The sequence below is a fragment of the Anolis sagrei genome, chromosome 1, assembly GCF_037176765.1.
Source record: "Anolis sagrei isolate rAnoSag1 chromosome 1, rAnoSag1.mat, whole genome shotgun sequence".
NCBI lineage: Eukaryota > Metazoa > Chordata > Lepidosauria > Squamata > Dactyloidae > Anolis > Anolis sagrei.
The window spans coordinates 73,453,328-73,475,320 of NC_090021.1; the positions used below are offsets into that span (position 1 = coordinate 73,453,328).

General features: G+C 38.0%; 1 protein-coding gene across 4 annotated transcripts in view; it reads right to left on the reverse strand.

Moving 5' to 3' along the window:
• TAB2 (TGF-beta activated kinase 1 (MAP3K7) binding protein 2) overlaps nt 1-21,993 on the reverse strand; it is a 54,921-nt gene that overhangs the window by 13,227 nt on the left and 19,701 nt on the right. For 3 of the 4 annotated variants that reach the window (XM_060753536.2, XM_060753534.2, XM_060753535.2), the window contains exons 2-3: nt 3,699-3,889; nt 415-1,918 (exon numbers count right to left, since the gene is read on the reverse strand). In XM_060753536.2, the coding sequence (XP_060609519.2) occupies nt 415-1,918; nt 3,699-3,800 (1,606 nt within the window). In that variant the 5' untranslated portion in view covers nt 3,801-3,889. The remainder of the gene's footprint in view (nt 1-414; nt 1,919-3,698; nt 3,890-21,993) is intronic. The other variant, XM_060753537.2, reaches the window with a different exon arrangement.

Sequence of the window (21,993 nt, forward strand, 5' to 3'; positions counted from 1 at the left end):
TATACCAGCAGAAAAGGCACAGTGTACTCTGTGCTAGCTTTTGAAACCAGAGGTTTCTTTATTCAGTCAAGTGAAGATAATTAGAAACATGAAATGTTAAAATCATGTAGTCTGCATGTCATGCTGAGATGATGCAGAGGAAGTGTCTGTAGACACTTCCTCCTGCATATTTCCTTTAAGTTCATCAAACTATATTCCAAACCATTTCTGAACAAGTTGTACCAACAAAATCCCATGAAAGGTTCACTTTAAGATTGCCACAAGTTAGAGATGAATGGAAGGTGAACAACATGTCACCTTGAGAAAATGTGCAGTTTAAAATGTGGCTTTGCAGACTGCCCAATAAAGACATATAATAATAAATTGACTGAAACAACAAGACATACATCTCTACAACTGTCAGAAAGTAAGTACCTTGTGTATAGGCAGCATCATCAGATCCCATACTCAGTTTCCGCGCCTCACTAATCCTATCGACATGTGCTAAAACAGGGTCAGTAAGGTGTTGGATGCCTTCAGTTTCTGCAAAGTGATCAGGAAGGTTTAGAAGATTTGTTGGTTCAAATGTTGGGGACACCACACCAGGTGAAACTGCAGGAGGTTTATTTGGAGACACTGTAATTTTAAAAGTGTATTTTGTGTTAGGCTGTGTTACCACCACTCTGGGAGACGTTGCAGTGGCATTGCTGCCCACCGCTCTGCTCTTGGGAGGGTGGTGGTGAATAAACGCAGGTCCCATGCTTACTTGACCAGACATATTTCTAGAGGTGGCAGTAACTCCTGGATTGGTTGATATGAAAAGGGTGGGTTGATTCCGTATATGTTGCTCATCTCCTGTTGAGGCATTCGCTGAAATGTAGACCTTAGGCTGGCTTCGTGTGATAATCTCATCAGTACTTGGTGGACTGGCAGCTATGTAAACAGTAGGCTGACTTCTACATAAAGTCTGGCTGTTATTGGAAGAGGAATTTGAAGATGAACGAGGGCCAGTTGAACGCAGTTTTGAAGAACTGTTTCTCTGTGGAGGTTCAAGTTTAATTTCAATTTGATTTTTACGAGGTCCTGTTGAGATATTTTGAATATTGTATTGGCTCTGAGCAGAGGAAGATAGTGAACTACCAGATGAATGAACTGTAGGCGCTTGTGGAGTTGTAGGAGAACTTATAGGCATATAGACGTGGGAGGTCTGATGGCCTTGCTGGTTTGGCTGTGCTGTTTGTTGTGATGAGGTATGTGATGAGGAACTGGTTGTGGGAACAGCTGTCCAGGGATTTGGATGTGAAGGCTGGTAATTTTGTTGAGAATGCAGAGGATTAAACTGAGACGTCCAGCCAGGATTTTGATGACTCTGGCGAGTTGTACCACTTGCATTTGTGATATAAGGTCTAATATAGATAGAATTGCCTTGTGGATGATTTAATGGAGGTACACCATGTATGTGCAAAGACGTAGGCGTATTCCGACCAGGCTGAATATTTGGAGCTAAGGTTACCATAATGGGGTTGAATCTAGGTGTTTGTTGAACCAAACCAGGTGTTCCTTTGCTGCCCAAGTGAAATCCAAAATGTTGCCCTGGGTTAGAAGTACTAACAGTATTAGATATGCCAAAAAATCCCTGTGGAACTTGCACTGGAGCAGTCTGTGGTTCATGATGAAACAGTTCGTTGTTGGACTGGCTGGTCTGAAGGTGTCCATCACTAATGCTATGTGCTAAAGTCCTACTTCCATTCATTCTACTCCCTTCTCTTCCATGGAGAATCACATTCTGTGACTGTAGATCCAAATTAAGGGATGTCATGTGATTTCGCAGACTGGAAATCCCAGAATCATCTGAAAAACCAATGTCTCCTTCACCGTAGAGATATTTTGTGCTCTCCTTAGAGAGAACAGCACAGCAGGCATCCAAGTTATTATTATTCTATAAGAAATTGCAAAAATAAGTATTAACAGACATCAAATGGTTTCAACACATTTAATTCTAAAATTTAATGAAACACCAAATTTCAAAAGCATGCTATATGAAGACAGGGTTAAAAATGGGGGGAAACCAAGGAGAGAAGGAGAAAAACATGCTATATAAGATTAAGAATAGTTTTGTTTTTCTGGCTGGGATGAAAGGAGGACTTTGGACAAACAATACACTCACAAGCAATCAATTGTGTAAACCTCTGCTTTACTGACTAAGACTATTGTTATTGAAATGGTTGAGAAATAATAACATTAATATTTGAGAAGTACAATTAAATAACAAGTATTGATAGTTTCAGAGCATGATGTTTCTGTATGAGAGACGGAGGGGGATGGGCACAGCAGAGAATGCTCTTTGCTCTATATGATTATGAGTTTACTCAATATAGTAGGAAATCCACACTCCTGGGTCTGGAGGGAAGTGTGTGCACACACCATTTTTGGCTAGATATATGTTTCAAATGTCTTCATTTTGAAGAAAAATCAATTTGGCATTTCATAAAGACGTAGCAAACTTCCAGCAACATGCTATTTCAAAAGACTAATTAAAACAATTTTTAAATGCATAGACAATTATAAGAAGCATTCCAAACCAAGAAAATAAGAATTCATGTTAATGAGACAAATAAGTATTTCTAAATAGTTATTTCTACTTAACGAGCATATTGGAAATAGGTATACATAGACATGAGTAGCTAAGGCACCCCATTTCCCATGTTGGAGTTTAGGAGGAACATGACTAAACTGACAGAAAATGGAGGAAAGCTACAGAGAACAGTTTCATCCTATCCCAAGGCACCCTATGGCTGCCACTGCAGAGGTACCTGCAGAAACAGGTACCTCTGCATAAATCCTGTGTAAAATCATACTACTTATTTTTGACATTAATATTGAAATCTGAAATATATACAGAAAATCTTTACTTTGCTAATGGCAAACTCTAACACGAGGCCAGACCAAAAACACATACAATGAAGTGATGGAAATGGTAAATACTTCATATGATGTTTTCATACAAGTGACTCTGTATGCTTCTTAATATCTGAGGTCACATAAACACAAATACCCGTATTGACTCAAGTCTAATGCACCATCAAATCTAATGAGCACACCAATTTTAAAAACCCTGAAACCAAAACGAAGTATTTGCTGGCGAACATAATGCACAGTGGCAAAAAGTACATTACAAACCAAAGTGTTGGAACACTTAAGATTTTAGCAATGGAAAAGAAAACCCTCAAGTAGCATCTCTGCTGTAGAATGAATCCATTTTAACATCTCTGGCTCAATGCTACGGGGTTGTGGGGGCTGTAGTTTGGGATCATGGGGCTGCCAAAGAATACTGATGTCTCACCAAACTACAAATCCCAGTATTGCATAGCACTGAGCCATGGCAATTAAATGAGAAATGGTGTCTCTCAAATAGGAGCACTTGAAGCAACTTCCCCTTTGGCTCTGGCTCAGCACTAAGATTGTCATATTATGCAAATCTAATGTGCACCTAATTTTGGAGACGTCTTTTAGTAAAAAAAGGTGAACTTAAAATGGTATTTAAAAGACTGTGGAACCTGACAGACAAACAAAGTGAAAGAATACAAATAAGAAAAAATAACTATTGGAATGGAATAACAAGTATTATAGAAAGTCTTTCTAAACTTTACAAGCCTTTGCCAAAAATCTGAACTAGCTACACTACACTGAAGTGCTTACAGTAACAACATAGCACTGACCTGTAACATGCACCTGGACACAACAACTTCAGGTACCTCAGGAAACTTTTGGCGCAGGTCATGTAAAACCTGAAAATCAATTTGTTGACTTCCTTGGGCCATTCGTATGTTGCCTGGTCAGGGCTTTTGTTCAATAGGCAGTTCCAGGCCTCAGTGTAAATTAACAATCATCTCTTCTGTCCCAGCATTTTCTGAAAGGTAAAATGAAAACATGACAAAAATAAGCAATCACACCCTTCTGAGCACAGCTCTCTCACTACAAACAATGTACCTCTTCACAATGATAATATTAGTGATTGGTATTACCTCATAACGATAAATTTCAATTCACTTATAGCCTAGCATTTCACAAAACTGGGATTCAAGGTGGCACAAAACAGTTAAAACAAAGATAAAAAACATATGTAAAATGATTGTATTAAAGCCATTTATTTCAACAGCTCACAGCAGGACAGCAAGGAAGAAAGCTTTCTAGCCTCCCTGTGAGGGGAGTTTCAAAGTCTGAGTCAATCAGCTTCTGCATGTTACCAGCAAATATGTGTGAAGGTGGCAGAACTTGGAAAGAAAAACCTGGAGAAAAATCTCCCTGGGAAACATTAAAGCTTAGGCAGGCTCATACAGGACAATACAAAACTTCAGACTATGGAGTCTGTTGCTAGCTTTGTCATTACCTTTAAAAATGTCACAATAATGAAAACCAGTCCACAAGAAGGTAGATGTATAGCGGCAAATGTAATTAGAAAAGGCACTGGAAAGATAAATCCCCATGTATATTTGAATACAGTGCAAAGAAAGTAAACTTGATGTGTGCAAAACTTCAAAACTGAGCTTCATTAACGTTGTGACAGAGGAACCCACAAACAATCCTACAACAGTATCTAAAATCAGATGAAACCCAAGGTTTCTATTGGGAACCATGTTCACAAGTAGCACAACATACGTTTTTAGAACCTTATGTTAACAAGTTATTTTATGAAGGATGGAAAGATATTTAGAAATCATCAACTGCTACAAGGTTTGAGGCTACACTGGATCTCAATACAATAATGAAAGGTCGCCGCCCCAATATTTAACCCTTTCACTGGGAAAAATGTAATTAAAATAGCTTCTATTTCCCCTTAATAGGAGCAATTTTACCATATTTTAGACCCAGGAAAGATTTTTTTAAGGAAATAAACTGGACATTCCATTTCACTTTAGGATGAAAACACACACACACATTTTTGGGGGTGGAGGGACTAAGGGAATTTTACTACTATTGTGTCAAGGTGACAGCCCATTCAACATCTTCTCTTTTCTCTGTATAAATCAAGTCTATATTTCAATGAACAAGTACATGGGCGCAGTAGGTTAAACCGCTGAACTGTAGAACTTTCTGACTAAAAGGTTGGCGGTTCGAATCTGGGAAGTGGGGTGAGCTCCTGCAATTAGGCCCAGCTTCTGCCAACCTAGCAGTTCGAAAACATGCAAATTTGAGTAGATCAATAGGTTCCGCTTCAGCAGGAAGGTAACAGTGCTTCTTGCAGTCATGCTGGCCACATGGCCATGGAGGTATCTACGGACAACATTGGCTCTTCGGCTTAAAAATCGAGGTGAGCACCACCCCCCAGAGTCAGACACGACTAGACTTTAGTCAGGTATTACATGTGGTCACAAATATCAAACAAATTCAATGAGAAAGGAAAGAGATGAAGCCTCTCCTAAGTTCTCCAGCTGCAAAGATTTTCAGGATAACATGAAGTATGGGAACACAACATGTCTGAAGACATTTTATATTTATAAATTTATATATTATATAAATAATATATATTATTTGTAAGGTAATAATACACATTTCCATGATTTTGTCATTTCATGTTAAGCTCGCATGACACACCTACACACTGCAGCTGACACAATAATGTGTCACAACATAGTTTGGAAAATTCTGCTCTAAAGAAATCTAGTTCTTTACTTCACTGAGAATGTTCAGAGATCATATGAACATTTCTTGCTTGAACATACACTTAACGATGCTATTATATTTGATGTACATTCCATCGTGTTTTTAAAAAAGTTTTTTTCCAATTATTTTGTATGTTTTTACAGTGATTACTGTTTGCATATTTATTGACAGCATTATGGGGACTGCTGTGAAATGAAAAATAAAAGTATCTTAACACAAATGTAATACCTTGATACATTTTTACTCTGTGGAATGTCATCTAAAGCAAAAAGCTAGGTGCAGCTGAGGCTTTTTTTTTCTTTTTGATGCAGTGCTAGCCTTTGCTAGCGTGACACTCTACTTATCAGCCGAAAAAGCAGCCTGTATTTTCAACACCAAGACATGCTACAACAAAGTAAGACCTGGCTATGTGTCCAGTCTTTGTCCTGTATACACACATTTTTCTGGATCTTTCTGTATTTGGGGGGGGGGGGAATAATTTCTATTGGGAAAGTATTATTTTTAATTGCTTCTGCACAATGTACAAAAGTTTGCATGTAATATAGGGTTTTTCAAAGTGATGGACCCAATTTCAAAGCAGTATATTTCACGATGATGACACTTTCCAATTACACATAAAGTTACAAATAGTTTACTGAATTATCAAGTTTTGCTAACCTCTTTTGAACCAGAAACAAATCTAAACCCAACTTTGCAAATGGATAATAAATCATAGGCCCTTATGTTGTGGGGTTGGCATCTTGCAAATGACTGAGGCTCGGAGCTATTTGTGCACTGGGAGAGGCATCTAGTGATAATCTTTTAATGCTCAAGTGGTTTCATTCATATTGCAGAGAAATGGGCCCATCTTTTAAAAATACCCTGTGTATCACTAAGCATATATATAAAATTTCCAATGTTCAAACATAATAATAAAATAAGTGCTGTTGTACTTCTTGCATGTAACTTCCAGTTCATAAACCAAGTTTTTTTTTAAAAAAAGGGCAAGTCATCAATCAAGACAAATTACATAGGTGTTCACAATAGGAAAAAAACACCATATCTGTTTTTAATCCATTGAATTTTAAATTTAAGAAATAAACAGTGATGTTTTCTGGCAATATACCGTAGTAAGTGTGGGGATACGAAATGTCACATAGAGCAAGCAGCTTGAAGTTCCACTCCATCATCAAACACTTGAACTGGGATGATAACTGGGGCACGATAGTTGTGCTAAAAGCAGTGCTTTTTATGAACAGGTTATGTTCATAATATACCTCTCAGTGCCAGTACTTCTTTGTACTTTGGATGAATTGCCTCCGATCATGCGCTTAAGTTCTGTGTATTGTATTTTTTTGTCAAAACTCTGGACAACATTTTATATATATGTTGAACTGAGCTGTAAGCTAGAAAGGTTTATGTTATAATATATGTTGGTCAACTATTCCGCAACATTTTAAAAAAATACATGAATGAATTTAAAAGATGAAATCTATATTGACTAAATATCAGATTAATGCTTTTCAAAACTAGAAATACAACACTATTAACCATTTCTATTTGATCACCTAACACAGATGAAACCGGTAATGATGTTTTTATTTATTTATTTATTTACAATGTTTATACGCCGCCCATCTCACCCCAAAGAGGACTCAGAGTGGCTTACAAGCTATATATATACACATACAATATATTATATTATTAGCATAGTACAATACCAGTATTATATATTACTATAATGTATAGTAATATATTACATATTGTACTATACCATCATATTGTAATATTATTAGTAATATTACATGTAATATAAAATATATAATTATAATATCATATTATTATTGTATTATATTACATTACATTAGTATTATATTGCATTACATTAACCATCTAGTCAATTCTATACCTTTTTGATGCATTCAAGCACCCAAAATATAATTAGAACTATGTATATCATGAATAATTATAATCCTATTTTCACTATCTCATCTACAGTATGTCTTTTAACATAGAGCAATAGTTCAAAGGTATACAGCTTTAGAACTAGAAAGAACTTGAACATAGAGAAACCCTTGTGTGTTGTCAAAAGTGGACTGTGGTTTAATTTATATTTTGTATGGACACTGCTGAGCTCCAACTTTAATAATAGCAAGTTAGGAGGAATATTCTAAACATGGACTGGGTCAAGACATAGCTGTACTCTGAATGGATCATTTGAAATAAATGTGGTGTTTGTTTCCGAAAGGTACAAACTCATCCAAATTTTAGAGGAATTGAAATAAACATGCTGAGAATAGCATTCTTTTGCTACAAAATGCAAATTTCCAAGCCCTGTACTGAAGCCATTTGATGCAAAGCAACTGTGTGTATCTTTATATATACACACAGTTTTTAAGATTAAAAGAGCATTGAGAGAAGTGGATCATTTGGAACGAAAGTTGCCTCACTTTTCTCTGCTCCTGTACTTTCTAGTTAACTGTATGCTCTCACTACTCCTCTCAATGACTGGGCTTTCCCTCTTTCTATTGTCACTAGTTGACCGTTGTGTACATTATGATTTTAATTTTAAAATTGTGTCTATCACAATATATATTTATATACTGTATATGAGGACTCTAGAGCCACAAGAAATGCAAAAAAAAAAAAATCACTGTTAGTAACTCATTCTCGAATTGCCCCACTTAGAAATGAAATTGTCCCCTCTGGGGTGCGTTGAGAACCAGGGGGCTATGCCCAGTGAAAAGAGCTGGAACTCATTCTAAGCTGCAAAACTCAGATTGAAGGAAGAATGGCTATTACATTAGGGTTTTTTTTTAACAAACATATTGTCTTGTCTAGGTTGACTATTTCTGGTGGGCATAAGAGATCCTGATAGTGTGTCCTAATCTATATAACCTGTAAGCAACCTGTAAGTTGAAGTACTAGGGAAGAAGAAAAGGAAAACTTGGAATTGCCAATTAAAATGATGTAGATTTTTGCAAAGATTTTGGTACTTCTGCAGTATTATTATTATTATTATTATTATTATTAACTTTATTTGTACCCCGCTAGCATCTCCCGCAGGACTCGATGCGGCTTACACAGGCCGAAGCCTCAAACACAATACAATAAAACATAACACAATAATAAACAAGCAAATCAAAACAATTAGGCAAAATAACAACAGTAACTACATCAAGACACTATTAAAACTGGTTCGGCCGGCGCAATGGGGTACAGGGTTAAAATGCTGAAATGGCAGGAGGAACGTAGGAGTAAAGGTGCTGTGTGCAGTAACATCGGTTGTGCTGAAGTGCTTCTAGGACTTGGGATGGGGATTCCTAATCTGAGAAGGCACATCGGAACAGCCAGGTTTTTAGGTTCCTTCTGAAAACTGCTAAAGTAGGGGCCTGTCGGAGATCTTTTGGAAGGGCATTCCAAAGTCGGGGGGCCGCCACAGAGAAGGCCCTGTCCCGTGTCCCCACCAAGCGCGCTTGCGACGTGGGTGGGATCACGAGCAGGGCCTCCCCAGATGATCGGAGTGAGCGTGTGGGTTCGCAGATGGAGATGCGGTCACGCAGGTAGGGTGGTCCCAAACCGTTCAGGGCTTTGTAGGTGAGCACCTGCACCTTGAATTGGGCTCGGAAAATAAATGGCAGCCAGTGGAGCTCCTTAAACAGAGGGGTGACCTCTCTTGATAATGAGCCCCGGTTAGCATCCTGGCTGCTGCCCGTTGGACCAATTGAAGTTTCCGAGCCGTCTTCAGGGGCAGCCCCACGTAGAGAGCATTGCAGTAATCCATTCTAGAGGTGACCAAGGCGTGGACCACCCCGGCCAGATCTGCCTTCACGAGGTACGGTCGCAGCTGGCGCACAAGTCTCAATTGTGCAAAGGGCCTCCCGAATACCGCCGACACCTGAGCCTCAAGTGTGAGCGAGGAATCCAGGAGGACACCCAAACTGCGGACCTGTGGCTTCAGGGGGAGTGTAACCCCGTCCAACACAGGTTGCCACCCTATACCCCGATCCGGTTTACGATCGACCAGGAGGACCTCTGTCTTGTCAGGATTGATCTTCAGCTTGTTCTTCCTCATCCAGATCGACACAGCGGCCAGGCACTCGTCCAGCACCCGAGAAGCCTCCTTGGAATTAGGAGTCTTTGTAGACTTCATCCTTTTAAGATAATTTGGTATAAAGGGCTATAGATAGTTATAACTTTGTGGTAAAATTGTTAGTTTTTTCAGTATCTACACCAAGTAAATATAGTTTAATTTTCCTGACTTAGCCACTTGTCACATAACTTCCTGAAGGACAAGCAAGAATATGCAATCAAATAAAAAGCTATTAGACACTGAAGAATATACGCTGGTAAGTAGTAGCATGCGGCAGACCTAACATTAGCATATCTGAAAACTAACACTACAAATTCTGTAAGAATTTCAAATTTCTTTTCAATAGGAACAGCAAATAAGAGTAGCTATATCACACAAATGTTGTTAATTCTGCCTAACAATTTTAAGTGAAGAGGAAGAAACCGTGGATAGAAAAAAAAACTTACATATTTGGCAGCATATTTTTCTCTTAATGGCAGAACATAATGTACCCACAAACTAGTATTTACCAAACGTGGCTGAAATATCAAATTACACCTTCTTTGGCTTTTGATTAAGCACTACATGCTGAATGCACATGTGCCAATACAAGAAGCCACAAGGTTTTAAATGGTTTTAAAGAAAACTCAAATGAGTTCTTGCTTTTTGACCAGAAATCCTACCAGAAATCCTCATATATTGCTTTTGGAAGATGCATAGTATTTGCTTTTAAAAATGTTCCATTTTACCAGTGTGATTCTATCTCTAGCCCAAAACAAAAGAAAACCAAAACCAAAATATCCCTTGCCCTACTCAGCTTCAGACATTTGGAGAGCTAAGCTTGAAGAATGAAAATATGAAGTTTTGAATCTTAAAGTCCAAGGACTCTACCCTTGTGGATTAAAAAAAACTAAGTCAAAATGTCAAGCACAATTACTTCTTTACACGGTTATTTTTACATGAATCATGTACACAACCATATTACTATAGGTTAATTTCTACACAACCATATTACTATAGGTTAGTTTCAACAAAGTCTTAGTGAGTTGCCTTAAACCCATCCTCCTCATAAAGAAGTAATATCTTATGGAAAATAACGGCTAGCTAGGAGTACCTACATAAGTGGATCAAAAATTAAGTCAGTCTAGTCATGCAACTGTTCCAGTAGAATGCTATCTGACATGAAGTCTTTGGAAAAATATACTGTAGATAATTATATCAAGACTGATTAATTCATATAATGTTAAGATTACAGCGATGACTTGACTTAAATGTTTCATTCGAGCTCTCAACTCAAAATGTTCTTATCTGAAAGCAAAATTTCCCACTGAAATGCTATTAATCCGTTTCAGCCCCCTGAGCCCCCCCCCATTTTGTTACATATTTTAAAATAAGAAAATGTACTTTGTGAAAAACAAATAATGTATAAATGCATATTCATGTTGAACAATTTAAAAAGAAAGATCAACTTTAAAATGGTAGAAGCACAAAGTGAAGAGGCAGTAGCATCATGTTCCTCATACAATTCCAGCCTCTCTTCTTTTCTTGCTCTCTCTTCCCCTCTTCCTTTATGAAGCCAAACATACCAAGAATAAAAACCACACAAAATCAACTAACCCAAAGTTCTGCAAAGCGGACAAGAGCAAAGCGGACAGCAAACTCTCAAAGCAGACAAGAGTATGAAGCATGTAGGTTGCTCCCTTGAAGCCTTAAAGCCCTGGACTCTGTCGTTAGTGCTCCCTTTGGCACAAGTAATCCCTCTGCTTGTATGTCAAAGCAATACTAGCCCAAACAATTGCTCTTAACTCAAAACACTCTTAAGTCAGGGTGCTCTTAAGTCAGGGTGCTGCTGTATAATCTGCAGGACAGCAACCATATGTTAAGGTTAGAGAAATATTAATATTCAAATTAAAATTGTCTAGTTTACTACCAACATTAATTGTTAGGGGGTCCAATTGGAAAGTTAGTGGCATTAAAACAGTACTATTTAAAGGAATAATAAACATTTATAAAATAACTTGCAAGCTTTTGAATTCTACAGAAATCTTCTTCAATCAGAATATGGGGAGAAGGTGAAAGACCAATCTTTCTGTTAGTGTGCCATGGAAATAATCTTCACTGGGCAAGCAATCAGCACTGTAACTGCCAGCAAAGTTCTAAGTTACACCACATTGAGGTAGGCTTCAAAATTTCATTTCCTATTCCCTTTTGCTTTTAAACGAAGTTTCTTCCCAATAAGAGCTGCAAATTGCTATTTTCCCATAAAATAAGTCACTACCAAGATCAAAATGAACATTTGGTTACATTAAATGAAGTATTATAGTTAATTCCTGATGTGGAAATATAAGTCAAACATTTTTTTAAAAAAATACTGTGGTTTATTTTAACGCAGCAAACCTTATTGGCGCATCTTGAAGGAAACAGGCAAATGAGCAAGCCCAAAGTATTCACACAAACACCTACACCTAAATCTAAATTGTTATGCTCTTCGAAAAAGACTTCATGCAGGAAGCAAATAATAATAATAATCATCATCATCATCACCATCACCATCTTTATTTGTAACCCACCCTATCTGCTCGAGTGAGATGAACATAGAATAAGCCATTTTTTGTAACATTAATTTCCCATTTTCTTCTGCACAAACAACTTTCCAATTGAAAACACAATAACGATAATTCTCCATTTTGCAGGACTATCAACTCAACAATGTAAAAAAGTCTATAATGATGGTTCAAGAATTCACCCACTCTCTTTACATTAAATCTGAAAGGGTTGATTTTTAACTAGAAAGTAGCTATTTATGTTGGCATCTGGCTGTGGCAGCCATTGTCACTCAATCTGCGATTGCTGGGACGAAGAAAAAAGGCAGAAACAAATACCAATTTCCCATGATTTCCCTGCCTTCCAGGCAGTTTCATTTCCTGATGCAGAAAGGCTTTCAACTGAATTCAATCCATGTTTATTTGTAAGCAGTTATAAACAATTACTTGGAAGAATGGTTCAGAATGCACATTTCAGGTACACACCCAAATGCATAGCCCACTATAAATCATGCAGAGCAGATATTAACATCCAAACAGGTTCATACCTCTACGTCAAGTGGTTATCAACCTGAAGGTTTCCAGGTGTTTTGCCCTACAACTCCCAGAAATACCAGCCAGTTTATCAGCTGTTACAATTTCTGGGAATTGAAGGCCAAAACATCTGGAGACCCACAGGTTGAGAACAACTGCTCTACATAATATCTCAATCAAGAGAACATGTATTCAGATGCATAATCCCATATTATCACAAATAGTCAACTAAGCATACAGTGGGGTAAATGTATTTAGTCAGATACTAATTGTACAAGTTCTCCCACTTAAAAAGATGAGAGGCCTGTAGTTGACATCATAGGTAGACCTCAACTATGAGAGACAATATGAGAAAACACATCCAGAAAATCACCTTGTCTGATTTTGAACAAATGTATTTGCAAATTATGGTGGAAAATAAGTATCTGGTCATCTAAAAACAAGCAAGCAGAGGACCTTCTTTAGGAGGTCCTCTGTCCTCCACTCATTACCTGTAGTAATGGCACCTATTTGAACTTGTGATCAGTATAAAAGACATCTGTCCACAACCTCAAGCAGTCACACTCCAAACTCCACTATGGTGAAGGTCAAAGAGCTGTCAAAGGACACTAGAAACAAAATTGTTACCCTGCATCAGACTGGGAAGACTGAATCTGCAATAGGCAAGCAGCTTGGTGTGAAGAAATCAACTGTGGTAGCAATAATTTAAAAATGGTAGAGATACAAGACCACTGATAATCTCCCTCGATCTGGGGCTCCACGCAAGATCTCACCCCTGGGATCTCACACCTGATCTCACCCCTGGGGTCAAAATGATCACAAGAATGGTGAGCAAAAATCCCAGAACCACATGGGGGAACCTAGTGAATGACTTGCAGAGAGCTGGGACCAACGTAACAAAGGCTACCATAAGTAACATACTACGCTGCCAGGGACTCAGATCCCACAGTGTTAGACATGTCCCCCTGCTTAAGCCAGTACATTTATTTATTTATTTTGGTCGTGTCAGGAGTGACTGTACATGTCCGGGGCCAACTGAAGTTTGCTAGAGAGCATTTGGATGATCCAGAAGAGTACTAGGATAATGTCATATGGTCAGATGAAACCAAAGTAGAACTGTTTGGCAGAAACACAACTCGCTGTGTTCGGAGGAGAAAGAATGCTGAGTTGCATCCAAAGAACACCATACCTACTGTGAAGCATGGGGTAGCAACATAATGCTTTGGGGCTGTTTCTCTGCAAAGGGGCCAGGGCGACTGATACATGAAAGAATGAATGGGGCCATGTATCATGAGATTTTAAGTGCAAACCTCCTTCCATCAGCAAGGGCACTGAAAATGAAACATGGCTGGGTCTTTCAGCATGACAATGACCCCAAGCACACCTCCAGGGCAACAAAGGAGTGTCTTCGTAAGAAGCATTTCAAGGTCCTGGAGTGGCCTAGCCAGTTTCCAGATCTCAACCTTATAGAAAACCTTTGGAGGAAGTTGAAAGTCCGTGTTGCCCAGCGACAGCCCCAAAATATCACGGTTCTTGAGGAGATCTGCATGGAGGAATGGGCCAACAGACAAGCAATAGTGTGTGCCAACGTTGTGAGGGCTTACAGAAAACGTTTGACCTCTGTCATTGCCCAGAAAAGATATATAACAAAGTATAGAGATGAACTTTTGTTATGGACCAAATACTTATTTTGCACCATAATTTGCAAATAAATTCATTAAAAATCAGCAAATGTGATTTTCTGGATTTGTGTTCTCATGTTGTCTCTCATAGTTGAGGTATACCTATGATGTCAATTACAGGCCTCTCTTATCTTTTTAAGTGGGAGAATTTGTACAATTGGTATCTGACTAAATACCCCCCCCCCTCCCACTGTATATGGGTCAGGAATGCTGACTTAAGTCTCTATTTCCAGAGCTCTGGGAGCTTCAGAGTAATTTCTCAAATACTACAAAAGTGCACTTTATCTCAACACTGGGCATTTACAACAGTTTTTTTCTTGAATGCCCATTGGCACTATTTGTACTGAACATATTGTGCTAATGGTTTATTAATTACAAAAAAGCAATTATAACTTAAAATGGGGCCTAGAGGGACTCCTTTCAGTGTCAATCTACCCAACAATAAGTCTCACCAATTCAAAAGCACTGACAAAGAACCAGACACGACTAGACTTAACGTCAGGAAAAACCTTAACTTTGTGAGCTACTGAAGGTTTTAGTAGACGACTCAGAGTAGATACCAAGTTAAACCTCTCACCACCCTGAATAGTTCAGCTGGATGCGATATGCTACAAAGAAATCCAATTTCACAGGATTCAATATAGTTCAACACATGCCCAATGCTTCTGGGCTTAAGGCCATCATAAAAATCCTGATTTGCTCTATTCCGTTTTTTGTTGTGGATACACAGACACTTTACTACCATACAGGCTATTATAGCTAATGGAAACCATTACATGCTTCCCAAATGACAATCTATGCCCCTCCTCTCATCTTCCCTAGGTGGAAAAGTAAGCATGATATTCTACGTGGAACCTGCTGCAACTGCAGCAGATCACTTTCCAAAATAACTTGCTGACCGAAAGGTTGGCAGTTTGAATCCAGGGAATGGGGGTGAGCTCCCACTGTTAGGCTAGCTTCTGCCAACCTTGAAGTTGAAACCATGCAAATGTGAGTAGATAATAGGTACCACCTTGGCGGGAAGGTAATGGCGCTCCATGCAGTCATGCTGGCCACATGACCTTGGAGGTGTCTACAGACAATGCCGGCTCTTCGGCTTAGAAATGAAGATAACAACAACAACAACCACAACATTGTTATACTCCTCCACTATCTCCCCGAAGGGACTTGGGATGGCTTACAGGGGGGGGGGGGGCAAGGTCACTTTACAGATAAAAACAGCATTAAAATCTATCAAAGAAAACATAGCACAATCAAAGACAACATCTTAAAACAATAGGCTGAGATAAAGCTAGGGTCGGGCTCAATTAAGTGCAATGCTTCCGAATTGGGGCCAGTGGAAAGTGCGAAAATGAAATAAGCAAGGGCTGAGGGATACCCTTAAAAATATCAAATTCTGGTGGGCCAGAAACAAAGTGCATGGCTTAGAGTAGGAATGAGATAGTTCTCTGGTGAAAACTGCCTAATCAAAGTCACGACAGAACATCCAAGTTTTTAATTCCCTACGCAAGATGGACAAGCAAGGGGCCTGTCTGATCTCCCTAGGGAGGGAGTTCCAGAGCCGGGGGGCCCACCACTGAGAATGCCCTCTCCCTTGTCCCCACCAACTGTGCTTGAGACAGTGGCGGAAGCGAGAGGAGGTTGTGCACACACTGGGGGAATGGTTATACAAATGAATGGATAACCAGGCTGAGTAAAATAAAATCTAAAACCCATAATTGTGTGCTCGTTCACAGAAAACCATACTTAATAAGCCTCAGCACTATAAGAGGGCTTTGTGAGGCCTGTCACTCTCGTTGCAACGGTGTATTAACGGTGAGGCCGTGGACCATATTTTAGTTCTTGAGGACCACTGGTGGTCCGCGGCCCACAGGTTGGGAACCACTAATGTGGAGGAAGTGTTTATTTATTTATTTATTTACTTTATTTGTATACCACTCTTCTCAGCCCTTAGGCGACTCAGAGCGGTTAACAGCAACAGTTTCAGTATACAAAGTACAAGGTTATTGGGTATTGAAAAGCAATCACATAACAAGTTAATTAAACAGTAAACATCAATACAACAATATGTCAATACATCAATATAACAAATCCATCAGATCTCATCACTAGAATCAGAATCCATTCTCGTTATCCATTATTCCATGTTCCGTTAATCAATCAATTGCACTGCTTAGTCAAATGCCTGTTCAAACAGCCAAGTCTTCACTTTTCTCCGGAATGTCAGTAAGGAGGAGGCAGATCTGATGTCTGCAGGAAGGGTGTTTTCAGACTCCTCCCAAGAGTTAATTGGGAATAATACAAGCTAAATGATACGTAGGTAAGATATTTTCCACTTCTAAGTGTCTGCACTGTGAAGTGTGAATAAGCCCACTTCTTATGCAAATTCTTGATGATTCAAGGGAAGACCAGTGTTAAATATCTGGCATAATCAGAACAAAAAACTGCTCACTACATTTGAGTAAAAGTTTAAAAGCGTAAGGTTATTAATGCACTCTGCCCCAATTATTCTAGCTTAACAAGATTCATGTGATACCATAACTTGCACAACAGATTTAAAGTTACTGTGCTAAGGACAGTAACTGCTCAATGTGGTACTCATTTTTGTTTTAAAGGCAAAGAAAGCACAGTGCTAACAGGCTCTATAACTGTTTAGTATTCAACAGGGTATGTGAACATTCAAGTGATAAATACTATTATGATTTTGAGCAGGAACATTTAATGTTTCTATCATCACACCAATTAGTTACAAGGCCATTAATTTTGTTGCTTGCTACTTTCACTTTTCCATCTATAACCTTCCACAAACTTACTATATATTGAATTTTCTATGACACAAAGTTCTAGTCTGATTTCTGTTACAGTGACATAAAGAAGGAACTGGAATGTTGCTTATACCCTATAGAAGACGTATATGGTATAAAAAGAAACAATTTTGGAAAACGTTGATGACTACTGAAGGGCCCTTAGAAAAGAGTTGGGGTGTGTGTACTGCCAGTGGAAAGAGCCAGTGGAAAGAAACTGACATAACAGCTTGTACAAAGGGAATCATGAACACAATAAAAAGCACTCATGTATAAACATATTATTATGCAATAAGATCAAGAATATAGGCAGCCAAAAGTGTAAGAAATTTAGAAATATCCCTAAATTAAATTTTAAAGATAAACTGTAGAAAATGTGTAACTGTTATTTTTTAAAAGTCAAAATCTCACACATTCCAATTCTCTAATGCATTCTCAGAAAAACGCTAACTTGTGGGTTTTAAGAAGCATAATTTAAAAATGCAGATGTGGACTTTTACAAAAATGGCAAAAAAGATTTCATAACTTCAGTACAGTATAAAGTTTTATACAGTACAAGCAATATGAAACAAAGGAGAATTCATGGTTGACTGATTTAAATCGCAAGTTAAGTTTCAGTTTCAATCACTACTTTAAATACAATTACTCATATTTCTAAACAGTGATGCTACAAATGTAATAAAACATCTCTGTGTATGGGACAACACAGCGGTTTACAAGCCATAAGAATATATTATTGCATTTCTTCAATTCTAAGACACTTTTTCCTATATAAACATCTCTAAAAATGAAATGCATCTTAGATTCACAGGTATATGTAATTTTCGTGGTGGTGGTAGTAAAATTAGGGCATGTCTTACAGTCGATGGCATCTTACAAATGAAGTATTTACCTAATGCTACTAATTTTAAAAAGAGTAATACACATCAATTCTCATTACTATCATACTCTTCTAGACTCTACTATCATATTTATTTCTAGAATTGTAAGTTTCCTCAGTGTTTCCTGTGTGATTATAGATAACTTGGTATGTGGAGGGGACATAGACATTAATTCATTTTGATTAGACTGTGAATAATAGATTTAGCTAGATTATTTGTGATGCAATTTCCTTTCAACTGTTATTTTGATATTAGTTAATAGAGAAATTTGGTCTTTTAAACCTGCACTGTGCTTCTAATCCTGTTGTCATGTTTTATTTACTTTTAAAATATTTAAGTTAAGTGTTGTTTTTAATGGGAGAGCTTACAATTGCTTTAAACAAATTTATTATATTTTTAACTGTATTGTATTTTAAACTATGTTGTGAGCAACCTATCATACTGGGTTAAAAGCAGGATATAATATAAAATAAAAAATGCACTACAAATCAATCAAACAAAGCAGATTCTTTACTGTAAAAGTAAAAGGTTTGTCGCCACCCTGTTGGAACGAAATGTATGCTTTCACATTCAACGAGGCTTTTTGAAGTCCAAAAGAGGAGGTTTTCTGGACTGAACGAAAGACTGCCTAGTCCCGTGATGGCGAACCTATGACATGTGTGTTGCACTAACATGCGTAGCCATTTTTGATGACATGCGGCAGCATACGGCCACATACAGAGAAATATTGGATTTCAAGATACACTGGTGAGTAATAGAATTTTGAAAGTCATCTTGACTATGGCTACCACACCTTATATACACTATATAAAAAACACTATACAGTTCATTCACTGGATAGCACCATGCACTAGAATTATGAGAAGAACAAAAACCTGTTTATAATACCATTCCTCCACACAATGCACATCATCTTCATATGACTGCCCCCAACTCCTCATCTTAAGTGTCTCTCTTAAATGAAGAAGGCTGAAAAGTAGCTGTTCCTTTTAGGTATTTTCTCTTTGGTAGTCTTTTCCTACATTTTCTCCATCCCGAGCCCACTTGAGGCAAATGGGAACTTGCTTTCCCAGAAGCACTTTGTGTGGCACAGGTATTGAAGGAGCCTCTGTTCTCCCTCCCAGGGCATAATGGGAGTTGAGTTTTTTCTCTCTGTGTGTTTCTCACTTTCTTTCTCAGCCAATAAGACACCTGGTTGACTGTGTCCATTCTCCTCTCCTCTTGTGGAATGCACTTGGGACTTCAAATCCCAAAACTGCCTCTTGTGGTTTTTTTTTTAAATGTCATCGTAAAAACTTTTTTAAAATTCCCCAAAATCAGTGGATTGGTGAAATGTTCTGAAACCTCTAGGCTTGCAGTCATAAATGTGGCCTACAACTGAGGCAAGTTTCATGCTGATAGGCCTAAAAAAGACAAGAGACACAAGCCTCTAATCAATGGACCAAATCTTACTGACATGAAAATTAAGTCCTTCTTCCAATTTTGGGAATTTCCTGGTAAATCTAACAGTTTAATTTAATCTGTAAGTAAATTAGTATTGTGTAGGGAAACATTTACTATGTTTCACTATTATCCTTTCTTCCTCTTTTAAACATTACACAACGTTTATGTACAACTAACATTTTCATTGAACTACCAGCATGGTCTCCTCCAAATCCCAGTTCCTGGTTAATCCCTGCCAAATCAGACATCACTGGAGTAAATACAAAAACAAAATCACATCCCCATTGTGTTTTGCTTTAATGAAGGTTGGTCAAGATGCAGTATAGCTACAAAGTTGCATGCAAGCTCCAGGGGGCTAATTTCCTTAAAAATCTAGTTTTCTTGTGTAAAAACTGACAACTTTCAGTGAATTCAGAAAGAAGTATGTATGATTATGATGATACTTAAGACAGATTTCATTCACTCAAATACAGGGAATGTCACAGTATGGAGATGTGGTATCTAAAACTGCCTAAAGAATGTAAGAAGACAGAATCTGTAAACAAAAAGAACAAAAAACTGCACTAGATGAGTGATACAAGCAGGGTCATAATTCTGAATGCAACAATTCAGAGATATATGAATAAGTACAAAGAGAACTCTTAGAATCATACGAGTTGGAAGAGACCTCATGGGCCATCCAGTCCAACCCCCTGCCAAGAAGAAGGAAAATCGCATTTTAAGCATCCCCAACAAATGGCCATCCAGCCTGTTTAAAAGCCTCCAAAGAAGGAGCCTCCACCACACTTCAGGACAGAGAGTTCCACTGCTGAACAGCTCTCACAGTTAGGAAGTTCTTCCTAATGTTCAGGTGGAATCTCCTTTCCTGTAGTTTGAAACCATTGTTCCATGTCCTAGTCTACAGGGCAGCAGAAAACAACCCTCCTCCCTCCTCCCTATGACTTATAATGAATACAGACACAAATAAAAAACAGCAAAAAAGATAGTACAACAAAACTCCTACAAATATGAAAATCAAAACAGTAATCTAGAGAGTGGAAATGCACAATACGCATTCCAATCCCTAAGAAATCAGACATAACAGTGCACAAAAACCATCAAACTATTCCACTTATTTCCCATCGAAGCAAAGAGATATAGTACTCAAGATTTTATAACAAGATTATTCACATCTACAAATTGATAAATATAAGCAAATAAAACCACAGCTCTTTGTAAATCTTGATCAGTCTTTTAGTCATGTGATTGTGGTAAATCGAAGTCAGCTTATCGGCATATAACTCATTCCTAAGAATCCGAATGCAAATATTTGTCTGCAAATACTTATTATAAAATGTTTAACACATAAAATTTATCATATCACATTTTACAGACAACAAAACTAATATAATGTGCTTAGCACAGGGTGCAGAAGTTTACAGATTTCTACAATCTAAGCCTTTTTTTTATTTTTATAGTTCATAAATTTATCCAGTAGTAGTTTTATATAAATTATGAATGAAGCATGCTATGTCAAAAGAGCAAGAAAGTTTAAGTTTGAATACAATTATTTCAAACGTTTTAATTCTTCCAAAATTTCCATCCCTCCTGAATAACCTCTCCTCATTTTTAAAATTAATTTTAAAATCTCGACACTCAGATTCCGGTCAGGTACACCAGTGGTTCCCAACCTTTTTTTGATCAGGGACCACTTTGACAAGGGACCACTCTCCAACATTAGTACCAAAATGTTTACAAATCAGTTTTTGGTCAACTTTAGATTTGGTTTGATTATTTGGGGTGCTGATTCGGAAAACTGCATTGGATAGACCACATCAGCTCTAGTTTCTGATACAGAACGTATGCCATCCTGTAGTCACCATCGCTTCGCCCACAGAAAACCATATTTAATACGCCTCAGCACTATAAAAGGGCTTAGTGAGACTAGTTGCTCTCGGTGCAATGGTGTAGTAATGGTGAGGCCGCAGACCATATTTTAATTCTTGCAGACCACTGGTAGCCCACAGACCACAAGTTGGGAACCACTGAGATACAAAGGTTTACAAATCAGTTATTGGTCAACTTTAGATTTGGTTTGATTATTTGGGGTGCTGATTCAGAAAACTGCATTGGATAGACCATATCAGTTCTAGTTTCTGATATAGAACATATGCCCTCCAGTAGTCGCCATCTGCTTGCCCAGATAAAACCATATTTAATATGTCTTGGCACTATAAAAGGGTTTAGTAAGACCAGTTGCTCTTGTTGCAATGGTGTAGTAACGGTGAGGCCACGAACCATATTTTAGTTCTTGCAGACCACTGGTGGTCTACAGACCACAAGTTGGGAACCACTGAGATACATGCATCCATCATCTTCCATGATGAAGACACAAAAAACTGTCATATTTCAACATCCAGTTTTTGAAATTTC